Genomic DNA, 14,703 nt, shown 5'->3' with positions numbered 1-14,703 from the left:
TTTAGTGGGGTCTAACATATTTACTTTCATATCTGTCCATCTGTCTGGCTAATTATTATGATTAAAAATTTTGCCTTAAGCATCTTAAGGCTTTGCTTTTTACTCGGCTCTTGGATTGATAATTCAAGAATCAGCTTAGCTTAGTTGATATAATTATTATTGTTTTGTGTTACAACTCTTCGCACATTTCATTTCATTTATGCTACGTTCAGCAGCAATTTGCCTATGGCTGCTACTCTATATATTTATATATGTATTATGTGAATGACATGTAATAGTATGCTTAAACTTACTTTTTCACCGATGCTGTATATTTTTCTTTACTTTTGAAATTTATTAAAAAAAAAATAATTAATTTATATTAATTCAATAATTTTTTCTCTTATTTTTAATTGAATTTTAAGGAAAATCGACTGGTAGTGGTATGCATTTTAAAGACTATCACGACTTGGATACAATATATAGTTTTATGCGTGAAGTACGCGGCAAATATCCCAATATTTGTCGTCTTTATTCCATAGGCAAAACTGTCGAGGGCAGAGACTTGAAGGTGTTAAGGTAAGTTTTCATTTTTTCTTTTTTTTTAAATACTAAACCAACGGATAGCCATGCAGGTTGTTTTTTTTTTTTTTTTTCCATAATATTTGCGTTACATGGAATTATTTTACGATATACTTTAATTACCGGCATGCTAATGGAATTAACACGCGATTTATATATACATATACATATATTTACATAACAATGGAAGTAAGCCGTTGTATGCGGTGCTTGGTACAAACGCACAAATAATTAAGTTTTACATTTAAATTCTTTTTGGAAAAAAAAAAAAAAAAAATTTTTTTTTTTTTCTTTCTGAATTAAACTTAAAAGTCAAGTTAAGCCAGCCGAATGCCTTTTATATGTTTAAGACGTAGGTGTCCTTTTAGTTAATCGGCTCGAAAGTGTCTCGCAAAGGCAAATCAATCGAAATACTTATGAGATTGTTAACAAATGAATGAAAACACATACACTAACGAATAATTACCAATAAATAGCTCATGAACGTTATGAGGGACAAAGTGTTTAAAATAACTTTAAAATCGCTAAACACTAAAGCTGAACATTAACAGTCAGTGCAATAGTTCAAGTTAACATCTCTATCTCTCGTTGCGAACTTTATTACTTCGTGCGCGCAGTAGATACAACAACAACAAAAAAAAAAAAGCAAAAACAAAAAAAAAAGAACAAATAAAGAGCCTATAATTAAACACTATTATTAAATGCCCTACACCACTTTGCTTATACAGCTATTGCTAGAACGGCTTTTGAAAATAAAATATTATATATGAAAAATGGTCAAGAACGGGGTATGGACCGGTCCGAATCAATTTCAGGAGCGTTCGTTCTTGAATCGAATAACTTTGGTATACCAAATTTCATTGTGATCTATACGTTAAACAGAACAATACAAATCAGGCGGACGGACAGACAAATAAACTTGGAATGACCGTTATAAAAAGTCATAGGTCTACCTCAACTTGTCCGTAGCGCTAGATATGTTCGTACAAATGTAATATATTCTTATACTACAAGCGGTGTCGAGTATAATAAGGAAAACCTATAGTGTATTCCTATATAATGTAGAAGAATTTTTTTTTTTATTTTTTTTTTTTTTATAAATATTTTCTTTCTTTTTTTAAGGATCTCTGAAAATCCTCGCGATTATAAGAAAATTTGGATAGATGGTGGTATACATGCTCGTGAATGGGTTAGCCCCGCTACAGTTACTTTCATACTTTATAAACTTTTGGCTAATTGGACTGATCAACCAGATTATATTAGGCATAAGACATGGTATATAATGCCTGTTATGAATCCCGATGGTTATGTGTATAGCCGACGCGAGAATCGTTTATGGCGCAAAAATCGTTCACCATCTAAACACCAGCAATGCTATGGCGTAGATTTGAATCGGAATTTCGATATTGGTTGGGACAGTTATGGTTCGTCTACTCATCCTTGCAGTGATACATATCGGGGTCATTCTCCTGCTTCTGAGCTTGAAACTCAAGCTGTTGTTAAATTTTTAACTAAACGAAAATTTAATCTACATTCCTATCTAACATTTCATAGCTATGGACAATTGATGGTTTATCCGTGGGCTTATCGCGCAGTCAAAGTGAAAGATGCTAACATTTTGCAAAGAGTCGCCAATACCGCCGTACAACGGATTGCCAAAAAAACTCAGCAAAATTATAGAGCCGCCGCTACTTATGAAGTTCTAGGCATAGCAGGAGGTGGCTCCGATGATTGGTGCCGCGCTATTTTGGGTACCCCATACGTATACACCGTCGAGTTGAGAGATCGCGGGCATTATGGTTTCATTTTACCACCCGATCAAATCCTTGAAACCGCTCTTGAAGGCTACATAATTGTCGATACGGTAGCCCAAGCAATAAATTAATAAAAATAGAATGCATTCGAGAGATAAAGCTTGAGATGAAGTCGGAATTGGTATCACACCCCAACGAGGATGTTGCGAGAGCAAATTTTAAAAAGTATTTTACCTTGAAGTGATAGATGAAATTAAATAATTTTTAGGAAAAATACTATTTGTGTATTTAAATAGTTTATCGGTAATTTAAAAAAAAAAAAAAGAAAGAAAAGCCAGCCTTATAAGATATACAAAAAAAATTTAATTAATATTTAAACAAATATCTCAAAATATATGTCTCTTTATTTAAACTATCGCAAGCATCGCAAGTATGGATGGGTTAACGCACCCTTACAGCAAACAGAAATATTTTTACTATTTCTAATACCTAACCCCTAACTAATGCATGGTCTAAGCTCCAGATCATTACCGAAGAAAACAGAGACGATGTTTAAAAGGTAAAAAAAAAAAGAAAAGAAACTGATATTAAGGACATTTAAAAATTCTCTCATTTCAATCGTTTCTCGGACAGAAAAATTTTACGTTTTTGTACTTACCGTATCGGTGCCCTCGTCGGGCTCTTCACCATTCAATTGCTGTTGCGTATCAATATCTTTACTTGTATTATTGGCACTAATTACGGTGTTATTGCAATTGAATACCTGCGGAGCACTCTCTTGTGATATAAGAGATTCAGTGGGTACATTATCAGCGAAATGATTAAATTTGCATTCTTCATTTGCTACAGTGCTGGTCAATGTATCTGAATCGGGCGTAGCGACAACTGTAGTAGCAGAAGACGAATACGAAGTGTTCTTGTTGCCGTTAGATAGTACCATCTTCTCAGTTTTGGGAGTTTGGAAGCTTTTACTTTTTACTTTGACTGCAGAACTTTCTAACGTAAAACTGCTTTGGATGAATGACGTATGGGAGCTGTGTTTCTTTTCTAACACGTTTTGATGTTTTAACAATAATTCAGCTTCACGTAGCAATTCATCAACGCTGCGCGTGTCTGAATTATCCGCCAGACGACTAATTTCCTGAAAAATACTGTCGGCATCCGCTTCACTGTCATGATCATTGTTTACATTCGATGAGGCACCATTTTCATAGCAATTTTGCTCTTGTTTTAGAAACTCTAATATGCTACTGTTACTAGTGATATCCTCAAAATCCAATAAGGAGCAATGAGATCCCGATATTGAGCTTTGATTACTATCACCTTTGTAGGTGGGCGTGGCATCTGTATTAAAATTACTAAAAGTTCCCTTGCTTTTCTGTTGAGCGGTTTTATTACACAATTCCGTCGACGAAGACGAACTGGTCGTTTTGGGCATCAAAACTCTAGACATGACAACGTGCGGTTGTGTATATATATATATATATATATATATATATATATGTATGTGTGTGTGCTATCTCTTTTTTTTTGCAATTAGATTTTTTTAATGAGAATTTTTTGTATATGCAAATGCTGCGGTTTTTTTATTATATTAATTTAAAAAAATATTCCGAGGAGATAAATTTTTGACAATAATTTTTTGTTATGATATATGCTAAATTTTTGTTTTTTTATTTTATTCTTTTCTTGTATACATTTTATTTTTTCATATTTATTATCACAAAACAAACATAATAGCTAACTTATACACATTTATTTTTTTTTTCTTTTTTTAGTCACCAAAAGGACGGTTTTGCCCTATAGAGAGACTGAAACAGACGAGTCTGAATGACGAATGCCAGTGCGGGCAGCAGGATACGAATTGTTACCTAAAAGGACTTCGCGTCTTAATTACTATCTTTTGTTTTGTTTTCGTTTTCCATGCAATGTTGCCAATGCTTGCGAATATCAACAATGCATCATATCGTTCATTCGACTGCGCTATTACTATTCTTCTTCGCTAGCTATTTTTTTATACAAAAAAAAAAACCACATAACCAAAAGAAAGAAAATACTTTTAAAATTCATTCTCATTGATTTCAAGTATTGAAAAAAAACAATTTTTTGTTTAATTTATTTAAAATCAAATCTATTTATTTAGTTTTAAAGTACTAGTATATATATAAATAACCTATTCCATGAATTTGTTTAGTAATTCGTATCGCAAAAACATCGCCACAATCGATAGCGTAAAACTATCGGTTACTAAATTTGCCAAGTTTACCATCTTTATTAGCAAAAGAAATTTTAAATGAAAAACTTGTGTGAACAGTAGATTTTGTGAAAGAATTCCTTAATATTACCGTAAAATTGAACCCATATTTAATTTAATTCCTAAAGAGAGAGAAAGAAAAGTACAATATAATATGTTGTATTTGGAAGATTACTTAGAAAGTAAGTATATTGTGAAAGTTATATTGTTCGTCTTCCAAAAAAAAGTACTGAGGTAATCGAATGGTTGCTTTGTTGTAGCACGTAGTTGTGTGCTTAGGTAAATAATTAAAGTGAGGTTATGGCTTATAGACTCATGTATATAAACAAATGTTTTTTTTGTAAAATAATAATTTTGTATGGTTTGCAGTGATTGAACATTTGCCCCAAGAATTAAGGGATCGCTTTACAGAAATGCGTGAGCTGGATTTAACGGTGCAGAGTGCGTATATTTGTTAAATTAAATGTCTAGCTCTGTAATAATGGAGATATATAAATGATTGTAGATAGTATTGATTCTTTGGAGAAAAAGACTCGTACATTTTTTATGCAATGCAAACGCGGCGAGTTACAAGACGAAGCTGCCGAAAGTGAATTTCAAAACCTGCGTCGCGAATATTATAAAGTGTTAGAGGATGCCGACGAAAAGGTGACTATTGCTACACAAATTCATGAATTGGTGGAACGGTATTTAAGACGTTTAGATAGTGAATTATTTAAGTTTAAATGTGAATTAGAGGCTGATAATAATGGGATAACGGAGATATTAGAGAAGCGTTCGCTAGAAATGGACGGCGGCTGCAGTGCGGCTACCGCATTGTTAAGCATTACGGGAATGAATCAGAAAGAAAATCGTTTTTATGGCGGCCTTAGTGCGGCTGTAGCACCGCCGAGTAGCAGCACGCACAGTGTATTGATAGGAGGGGCTGGAATGGGTTTGGGGGGTATTTCTATGCCCGCTACTCCCACAGGAGCTACCAAAGATAATCGCTATCGTACCCCAAAACCAGAAAAGCGAAGAGATAGTACTTCCACATTATTGGGCGCGGGAGCTGAGAAACGAGCCAACCTTGGCAACAGTCTGACGCAAAGTAATCCACCTGTAGCAGTGGTTAGACCTATAACGCCTGGTATGAGTGCCGTTTTAAATTCAACTACAGGCGGTGTAGGTGCGCCTACGGCTGTAACTTACAACCTACAACAAATAAGTGGGTCAGCCTCGACGGCCATAGCAGCTGCTGCCTCGCAAGCCATAGTGGCAACACAACAAATGCAGCAAGGTCGTCGTACGGCTAGTCTTAAAGCCAGTTATGAAGCTATACACGGTGCAGGCGGTGGACCTACTGAATTTTGGATAAATCGTGATCTGGCAACAGCTGCAACGTCATCATCAGTAAGTCAGCATACATTAAATGGTTCTACCAACACAGAAAAGACCAAGAAGAAGTATGTCTCCAAGTATTTGAAACTTATGATTTTAGTTGGACAGATAATTACTTTTATTACAGAAAATTGAATTCCAATATAACCCATGGAGTGGGCACAACAAGCGTCCCCAATGCTTCAACAGGCTTAAATTTGGGTTCTTCATCATCTTCTATAAGCATGGATTCATTGGATATGCTTTCAGGTTCAACCGGAACTAATTTGAATGTACCCCCTTTAATGTCGAATGGTGGCCATATAACAGCTTCCTCTACGACTAACTTAAGTAACGGTTCATCCCGTAGCGGAGTAACTTCTAATACTTCCTCTGGTTCATCGGCTGGCACAGGTATATCCACAGCTCTTACACCAGGTTCAAATATTACATTAAATGAAAGTGGTATGGTAGTAGAGCAAACACCTGAAGGAGAATGGTCCTATGATCCGAATGAACCACGCTATTGTACCTGCAATCAGGTTTCATATGGCGATATGGTTGCTTGTGATAATGACGCTTGTCCATATGAATGGTTTCATTATCCATGCGTTGGTATAACGCAACCACCTAAGGGTAAATGGTATTGTCCTAAATGCACTGCTTCCATGCGACGTCGAGGTAATCGCAAAAATTAGTTGGCTAAGTTCAAAAAGAAGAAAAGCTACTACTTAAATCAATAGAATATAAAAAAAGAAGCTATGAAGAGCTATCAAGAGAAAAGTTTTCTTAAAATTGAATAAATATAAAAAACAAAGTCATTAAAGTATTATATAAAGTTTAAAATATACTTATTTTAATATGTTAGACAATCGAAATTTGTTGAGGTAATAAATTACAAAGAAAATCACTTCGTACATAATAAATTTGACAAATTATTGTATATCACATGCCATCGACATCTATTCACGAATTTGTATGTTTCACATGCGACGTAAACACATCGTAACCCAAACTCACAATATTATCGTAGATAATACGGTAGCGTGTAGGTAACCAATAAAAATTTACGAATTGTGCTACAGGCCATACGACCCACTCGGCAACATATAATTTCCAGGCTTTTTCTCTCATTTCGTCCCATATTTCTCGATTGGCTTTTTTTTCTAGCAGACCCATCGTTATAAAAAAGCAAGTTATATATATGGGCGAGCCAATTACTTGATCTAAGAAGATTTTTTGGAGGACTACCTTGAAAGTGCGATTAGGTAGACGAGTATCCAAATATTGATACCAATAATGACACACTACGCCAACTGACAAGCCAGATATACCCATATGAAGGCTTCGTATAGGATTCCATTCTTTTAACTCGTCCGCATAGATCTCATAATTTTGCTCCAAGACATCACCCACAGCACCCAGAACGCAGGATATACCCATATTGGTAAACAGTAAATATTTGCTGCTAAACGCTTGAGAATGAAGACTTTTGATAACACGCACTGTGTTGTTTCTGGCTAATGATTTCCATGCTGATCTCAGCAAGATCAACATTTCGTTCTACGATTAGGACGGCGCACGGAATCCTATTGTATAATTATTATAATCGATATAAATTTTATTAATTACGCCGTCGTCAAATGGGGCCGATTTGTCACACCTTAGGTGCGCCAACAAAAACTCCGCCTAGTACAATTTACAATTTTTCACTAATAATTTTCTTTATTTCAAAAATTACGAAGGCTTCGTAAATATTTCGATTGTCAAAATGAGCACATTGTCACAAGTTAGTAGACAGTATTGCCAAGATTAATGGTTTTTTTTTTGTGGAAAGTTAGTTTGCGAATATGTGTACGAGGAGTACGGGGATTTATGATTCGCAACACAATTAATATAATTGTATTAATTTGTTACGCAAGTTCTCATTCTAGGAAATAAATCCCATCTAAATTGGAAAGTATCTATTTTAAATAGGATATGCTTTCTTCTTCCCTCTCCCTCCTATTCTTCATCAACTAATAACGTTTCTATCCTGAAAATTACTGCAGCAACAACGGACGGACGGATGGATGGACGAACATGATCAAGTCATTGGCATCTACTTGTGGAAGAAACTTGGTATGAGAGCTGACGAATAATTATTGTTGCTAAGTGTATGCGAGTTTATTTTATATTCTAGTGAAAATTTTATGAAAACATCACTTCTCTACTCGCCATTAGAGTATGTTTTGCTTTCCTTTTTTTTTTTTTCATATGAAGTTAAAAAAGGAATTCGAGTAAACCATGTTTTTGAAATGTTTAAGAGAGGCCTAAAAATTTTACAAGAGACTTCATTTTCTTTTTTCTGCAATAATCGAAAGAAAAAAAAATTAAATTTAAGCACCCAGACCCGATTTCATAAAGTTTTTTTTTGTGCAATATTTTATTAAAGTAAACTAATTGTAATTCATCAAAGGATTTCTACTGGCATTCACAAGATGTAATGTATTCGAGAGAGGCTATTTATATCTTAATAAATAAGCAATTTTTGCTTTTTACACAAAGATTAAGATTTTGCTGCCATATTTCTAGATGATCCTTCAAAATAATTGAGAAAGTTTCAAATTGATATCGGTAGGTAAGGAGATGAATTATAGTTCTTATATATTATTCCAACTGTCTAATTAATACTCTTAATTCGTCCAAGCTTGCAATCAACAGCGCGAGTGAAATGTTCACAACGCCATCAAAATAAGATACGGGAGCTGCACTTTATAGCGAACGCAAATGTGATGTGATAAGTACAAACATTTTAATAAGAATTTTAATATACAGCAAGATTGACCGCGGTCAATCTGCAACTCCCGTATCTTATTTTAATGACGATGTGAACGTTTCACTATCGGTCTCTCGAATTGAAGCAAATAAGTGAGGAAAAAAGAACTAGTATATCTTCTACACTATCAAACTAAATTGTAAAAATATAAGAAAGAAATCTGCTTTTATGAAAATTAAAAAGTAAGGTTCTATTTTCAGAAGCTGATTAAAAAGAAAAAATTTCAATTTAAAATAATATGTAAAATAATAAATGGAAATAAAAACAAAATTAAAGTTAACTTATTATGGATCTTCACTTTCGCATTCACGGTGTCGAATTAAATAGTTCTTTTTCTTGCTGCAATGGAACGATTTAAAGACATCTTTAATTTTCGTTAACAATTGCATCATCCACTCGTTGAATCGTTGATCGGTCTCAACGTGCTCCTTAAGCAAATCCAAGATGTCGGAGATCAGACACTTTCCACACTTTTTTATGTATTGATCATAGGACGAATATCTGGGAAAGAATTTTTATTAGTAATCATATGATTATCAGTAGTTTAAAGATGAAAATTAATACATGCACTTACTTATGTTCCTTAATCGAAGTGTCATGAAGTGTCATCCTCTGCGTCGCAGTCTATCACGTCAGGTCTTCTAAACATATTTAAAAACCAATTGCAAAATAAAGCAAAAACTTTAGATTCCAATTGTGTTCATAGGCAACGGTAACATCTTGGTTGCAAAAGTTTTACTTGGCGGGCTTAACTTACCTGCACAGTATTCACAAACTATTGGAATTTCAAATAATTTCATATGTGTAAGTTTTCGCGCCAATGCGAAAACCTCTGCGACTCATAATTTGCAATTTTTAATTTGTTTTTACTGTTAAAAGTGCTTAATTTTCCATTTCGCGTTATTTCATTAAAAATTTCATATAATTTTGTTTTTATATACAATGTATAAAAGCATTCGAAGTTGGACAATCTGTTAATCTAAATTTTCGATCTGTTTTCTCATGGGAGATTTTATTATTTAATTAAATTATTTACCGTAATATTCATATTCTTAAAGATATTAAAATCCATATAAATTTAAATGTTATCAATTTATTAAACGCAACTTGTGTCTTCTTCTTAAAACAGTGTTGTATTTAAAATAAAAACAGATGATTGGTTTAAAAAGTTGGAATTTCGCAATTATTATTATATATATCTATAATGGAAATAGCTGAGAAGATAAATTTTTCAGTTATTTGCTCAATATTGCAAAAAATAAAAGATACCAATAATAAAGAGAAAAAATTAAGATATATTGAAGAGTATTATAAGTCTTTTTGTAAATATCGTGAACAATTCCGTTTGGAGAATCACTTAAAACCCGAAGTGGAGGAGGTATATGCCAAATTCTAGATCTGATTACCTCCACGTATTCTACGCAAAATATAAACTTTATTTACAGGATGGAAGCAGCAGCTTTTATTGTGTATTACGGTGTTTAATACCCGGCGCTGATAAAGGGCGACCGTCGTACGGCTTGCAAATTCCTTCTTTGGGCAAAGTATATATGAAAATTTTGCAATTAGGAGCAAATTGTAAGTTATTTGATGCTTTTGTGACAGTATATTAACTGAAATGGGAAATTATTTTAGCCAGAGATGCTCAGATTCTAGAAGCGCGCCGGTTTTCGCCAGTTTATGGTGATTACGCCGAAAAGGTTTACAAAGTATTAAAACCTAGATGTAATCGTGAGCCTAGTACCTTTAAATTGAAAGAAATTCACGATATGTTGGATGTTATAGCGAAAGGTGATCGGTCTGGTAAGAGTAATTGCGAGAGCATCAAGAGCTAGTTCTAATAATAAATAAATAAATGTAAACTTAAAGATACGGAAAAGATTTTAACTCAGCTCTCAGAAAGAGCATCAGCTGTTGAACAGATGTGGTTTATTCGTTTACTTTTAAAGGGTATGCATTTATCCATAACGGATCACCAGATTCTCAATGCACTACATGAACAAGGCAAAGCATTTATGCAATCCTGTCAAAACCTTCTAATGTTTTGCTGTAAATTAGCTGACAATAAGTTGCCTTCCATTTCATTAAAGCCGCTCATACCGAAATCTGGCGAAGAAAATCATCCAGTCATTAGTATTTTTGAGCATATACGACCGCAATTGTGTGAAATCTTCCCTGGTCACATAGAAACTCTAATGTTTCAGGACGTTTTATACTTGGAAACCAAAATGGACGGAGAACGTTTTCATATCCATTACACGGAGGGAAGTTTTAAATATTTCTCACGTAATGGCATTGATTATTCGGATAGTTTCGGTGCTTCATCAGTGATACCAGGTAAATTAACTTCCAGGTTGCACTTACTGTTGCCAAATGATTTGGAGTCTATTATATTGGACGGCGAAATGATGGTGTGGGATATTAATCGTAAATGTTATCGTGAGAAAAGCGAAAATACGGACGTTAAACATTTAGCCGGCGATCGTACGTGGCAGCCATGTTTTATAGTTTACGATTTATTGTATTTTAACGGCGTAATATTGCTGCAATGGCCGTACATTAAGAGAGTGTATAAGTTAAGTACCATACTTAAGGAAGAAGAGGGCGTTTTGCAATTAATGAAGGCGCAGAAAATCACTGAAGTGGAGCAGTTTAAGAATTTGTTTCAAAACGCTTTGGACAAACAGCAGGAAGGAGTAGTAATAAAAAAGCAAAATGCTACATATCGGCCAGGTATTCGTAATGGCGGTGGCTGGTACAAACTAAAAGCCGATGTAAGTTAGAAAGGAATCTTAAAAATTAAGGAGGATTATTGTTGTGCTGTTAATATTTACAGTATTTCGATGGCTTAACCACAGAGTTTGATTTGTTGATAATTGGTGGCTTTTACAATCGTCGCCGTAGTTTTACGGAATCGTTTCTGTTGGGAGTGCTAAAGTATACTAACGAAAAAGAATATGAAGTCTGGAGTGTGGCTAAGGTCAATAACAATATTACTCAACGTGTTACCTTAAGTAATCTATTAAAACCGCGTTGGCGTCTAGTCGAAGAAGAACCGCCGCCCATGTGGTTTCACTATGAACAAGGGCATAGCGATGGACGACCTGATGTTTGGATAGATCCAGTTGAATCAGTTATTTTACAAATTAAGGCAACTGATTTAAACCATTCGCCAGCTTTTGCTTTAAAAATGACTTTACATTTTCCACGTATACAATGTTGGCGCAATGATAAACTGTGGAATGAATGCTTAACTTTGGATGAATATCAGCAGATAAGGCAGCAAAATAGTATGGGAAAGAGCATAAAGAAAATCGTTAAACGTCAAGTCAGTTTAGAGGACTTAATGGCCAGTCGGGTTAAACGTAAAAAAATGACAGCAGCACAAAAAAGAAAACTCGGTCTATTGTCCTATGAAAGAAAATTTGACGTTAATCAGGTAAAAAAATATTATGAAAAATCAATATTTTATAAAAATAAAAACTGGTTGCATTAGGTTGAGAAAGAAACGAATGTGTTGGGTGGCTTCAGTGTTTGCATACTCAGTGCCTCCATAAAGCAGGGCATAACACCCGAATATTTGAAAAAGATGGTGATACAACATGGTGGCAAGCTAGTTGAAAACCCCTTGCCTGACAATGCTAACTGTATAGTAGTGGCGGGCGATAAAACTTATCGCGTCCAGTCGTGTGCTGAGAAATACGATATAGTCACAATGGATTGGTTTATGAAGTTTTGTGGAAACCCTCAACATCCATTAAGACCCTTAGACATGGTAGTTATGACGCAAACACTGCGGCAGAGTTTTTCACAATTCTACGATAAGTATGGTGATCATTATACCGAAATGTTAATATCAACAAAGGAATTGAAACGTATTATGGATTATATGGAAATAGACGCGAACGAGAGCTTAAACGACAAGGATTTAATAGAATTAGAAAATAGTCTTTATAGTAGCGGTAATAGGGACGGAGAAAATAAGTCTCCAAATTTCTATCGTTTGCAAAACGCCTACTTTTACAGTAACGATGCGGAAAGCTCGTACACTCAATTGCTGTTTGAATGGCATGGTGGTCAAGTTGTTAACAATTTAATAAATTTACAGGAAATTCATTTAATTTTTATAAATACAGCCACAATGGATAAAAGTGTTCTAAATGATTGGCTAAAGACAACTTTTTCTCATTTAGTATCTAATGTCCGTGTTGTAAACATTAAATGGATTTTGCATTCACATAAAGAAAGAAAGTTACTCGATATCCAAGAGTACACTTGGCATGATTTTTAATTAGAAATTCATCATTAAATATCTTTTTTTAACAAGCGAAAAATAATTCCATAGTAAGCGATGTCGTAATGATTAGATAAATTATTGTATTCGGCTTTGATCGAATACTTTTCTTACTTTTGTTGTATATTAATAAATATATTTCGAAAATGTAAATATGTAAAAAAGAATGTTCTTAGTGCGTCTCCTTCTCTCTGTAAGAAAAATTAATGGAGCTAACAGCCCTTGCTAGCGGATACAATATGATTTTTCAATCAGACAGATAATGTACAACAACGAGATAAGATATGTCGAGTGTCTTGAAAACGTCACAAGTCTAACGATACGCACAAATCTAAGGATGTGCACAGAAATGCTCAGATTCTTACAAGTTGTAACGGGCAAGCATACGTTTTGTGATTTTGCTAACAATTTAAAATTGTTTGAAAAACGTATTCTCATTTTTATACCATCCTCCGAAGGATGGCGAGACACGAGGGGATGCTTCAGAGACTTGCACAAAGTCTATGTATTCTTCAACAATATCAAATACCAATCAATCAATATCAATCTGGTCATTTCGGTGCTTACGTCAGTCGCACTTTGTCTGATAAGCATGCGCGTAATCGCAAAAATTAAGATATCGCTTTCCAGTTTAGCAAAAGCATTGGAACGCTTTTCAGGTAGATTAGTATTGAAAATCGATGAAATCAGTGGAAGAATATGTCGCTGAGAACACATTTGTTTCCAAACGCAAAAAAAGAAAAAATATATCTGTACGAAAGTGGAAATCCCAATAGTATAGAGTATCGAACTTTCATGATACTCTATACCACTTGGTGGTACAGGATATATTAAGTTAGTGCGGACGTATGTAACGACATGGAAAATTTAATCCATCATATTTCCAATGTTGCTGTTTATCAGGATAACATAACAATTCGGGGAAAGGATTTGCAACAACACATGAAATCGTTAAAGTTAGTTTTTTTTAATAAGCAATAGCTTGGACCTGGGTCATATTGTTGCATATTAACTTGCAACAGTAAAGAACGGGAATCAGGAAGTTAATAGTAGCTTCGAAAATTTGCAAAGCGACCTATCCTAGATTATATTATTATTATTCTATTGTTTTATTGTCCTATCTGTTTACTATTGTTCCCTTATTATTATTATTGCTCTATTATATTATTATTATTATTATTGCTCTATTATATTATTATTATTGTTATTCTATTGTTTTATTGTTCTATCTGTTTACTATTGTTCTGCTATTATTATTATTATTATTATTATTATTGTTTCATTGTTCTTTTGTTTTATTATTGTTCTATTTCTATTTCTATTATTTTTATTATGTTCTATTGTTCTATTATTCTTCTCTTGTTTTATTATTTATTATTATCGTTTTTGTTGCTTCTTATTATTATGTCGCATATTATAAATTTTTTTCGCCTCTTACATAAATACCGTAAAGTTCCGAACAGGTTAAGTTTGTATTATGAAAAATTCTTTTATCTTTAGTAGAAATCTGTCATTCGCGTGGATATCTTTTATTCGTGTAACGCGGCGGTGATCAGAAAAAGTTGAAGAGGCAGGTAAGTGTTACACCTTCACCGGCGGAGCACTTGCTACAGCTGCGACAAAAGCAAACTCTACTGTAATCGATTTGTCTGATTGTTTGCAA

The 14,703-nt window shown here is 34.0% G+C and overlaps 5 protein-coding genes across 10 annotated transcripts in view; 3 read left to right on the top strand and 2 right to left on the bottom strand.

Moving 5' to 3' along the window:
• Positions 1–2,590, top strand: part of LOC119631632 (carboxypeptidase B-like) — an 8,304-nt gene extending 5,714 nt beyond the window's left edge. For all 5 annotated transcript variants that reach the window (XM_038024027.1, XM_038024045.1, XM_038024018.1 and 2 more), the window contains 2 exons: positions 405–558; positions 1,684–2,590. In XM_038024027.1, the coding sequence (XP_037879955.1) occupies positions 405–558; positions 1,684–2,446 (917 nt within the window). In that variant the 3' untranslated portion in view covers positions 2,447–2,590. The remainder of the gene's footprint in view (positions 1–404; positions 559–1,683) is intronic.
• The window catches only part of LOC119631622, a 46,661-nt gene extending 42,829 nt beyond the window's left edge, over positions 1–3,832 (bottom strand). Inside the window, exon 1 of the mRNA XM_038024009.1 lies at positions 2,974–3,832. Within this exon, the coding sequence (XP_037879937.1) occupies positions 2,974–3,768 (795 nt within the window). The 5' untranslated portion in view covers positions 3,769–3,832. The remainder of the gene's footprint in view (positions 1–2,973) is intronic.
• Positions 3,833–4,582: 750 nt separating this feature from the next.
• On the top strand, positions 4,583–6,686 carry LOC119636696 (inhibitor of growth protein 3). 2 transcript variants are annotated; one of them, XM_038032256.1, is made up of 5 exons: positions 4,583–4,751; positions 4,939–5,010; positions 5,075–5,217; positions 5,290–6,014; positions 6,077–6,686. In XM_038032256.1, the coding sequence occupies exons 1-5, from the start codon at positions 4,724–4,726 to the stop codon at positions 6,624–6,626; spliced, it is 1,518 nt and encodes a 505-aa protein (XP_037888184.1). In that variant the 5' UTR covers positions 4,583–4,723; the 3' UTR covers positions 6,627–6,686. The 2 variants fall into 2 exon arrangements, with proteins under 2 accessions (XP_037888184.1, XP_037888175.1); XM_038032247.1 differs by having other exon boundaries at positions 5,075–6,014.
• Positions 6,687–6,749: 63 nt separating this feature from the next.
• Positions 6,750–7,745, bottom strand: LOC119636691 (mpv17-like protein 2). Its single transcript, XM_038032235.1, has one exon. It carries the CDS (start codon positions 7,483–7,485, stop codon positions 6,895–6,897), a length of 591 nt encoding a protein of 196 aa, XP_037888163.1. The 5' UTR covers positions 7,486–7,745; the 3' UTR covers positions 6,750–6,894.
• A 2,193-nt stretch (positions 7,746–9,938) lies between these two features.
• LOC119636682 (DNA ligase 4) lies at positions 9,939–14,130 on the top strand. Its single transcript, XM_038032223.1, has 6 exons — positions 9,939–10,124; positions 10,192–10,324; positions 10,382–10,549; positions 10,616–11,520; positions 11,583–12,185; positions 12,243–14,130. The coding sequence occupies exons 1-6, from the start codon at positions 9,951–9,953 to the stop codon at positions 13,035–13,037; spliced, it is 2,778 nt and encodes a 925-aa protein (XP_037888151.1). The 5' UTR covers positions 9,939–9,950; the 3' UTR covers positions 13,038–14,130.
• Positions 14,131–14,703: the final 573 nt, after the last annotated feature.

Source organism: Glossina fuscipes, unplaced genomic scaffold (assembly GCF_014805625.2).
Source record: "Glossina fuscipes isolate IAEA_lab_2018 unplaced genomic scaffold, Yale_Gfus_2 0, whole genome shotgun sequence".
NCBI lineage: Eukaryota > Metazoa > Arthropoda > Insecta > Diptera > Glossinidae > Glossina > Glossina fuscipes.
The sequence above is the reverse complement of the archived record's forward strand: the minus strand, read 5'-3'. Positions and strand labels throughout refer to the sequence as shown.

Excerpts from the sequence above, each read along its gene's own strand:
- LOC119636682 (XM_038032223.1), top strand. The coding sequence starts at position 9,951 with ATGGAAATAGCTGAGAAGATAAATTTTTCAGTTATTTGCTCAATATTG. Across the intron at positions 10,325-10,381 it reads TTTGCAATTAGGAGCAAATT|CCAGAGATGCTCAGATTCTA; the intron begins GTAAGTTATTTG and ends AAATTATTTTAG. Across the intron at positions 11,521-11,582 it reads GGTACAAACTAAAAGCCGAT|TATTTCGATGGCTTAACCAC; the intron begins GTAAGTTAGAAA and ends TAATATTTACAG.
- LOC119636691 (XM_038032235.1), bottom strand. The coding sequence starts at position 7,485 with ATGTTGATCTTGCTGAGATCAGCATGGAAATCATTAGCCAGAAACAAC.
- LOC119636696 (XM_038032247.1), top strand. The coding sequence starts at position 4,724 with ATGTTGTATTTGGAAGATTACTTAGAAA. Across the intron at positions 4,752-4,938 it reads TTTGGAAGATTACTTAGAAA|TGATTGAACATTTGCCCCAA; the intron begins GTAAGTATATTG and ends TATGGTTTGCAG. Across the intron at positions 6,015-6,076 it reads ACAGAAAAGACCAAGAAGAA|AAAATTGAATTCCAATATAA; the intron begins GTATGTCTCCAA and ends CTTTTATTACAG.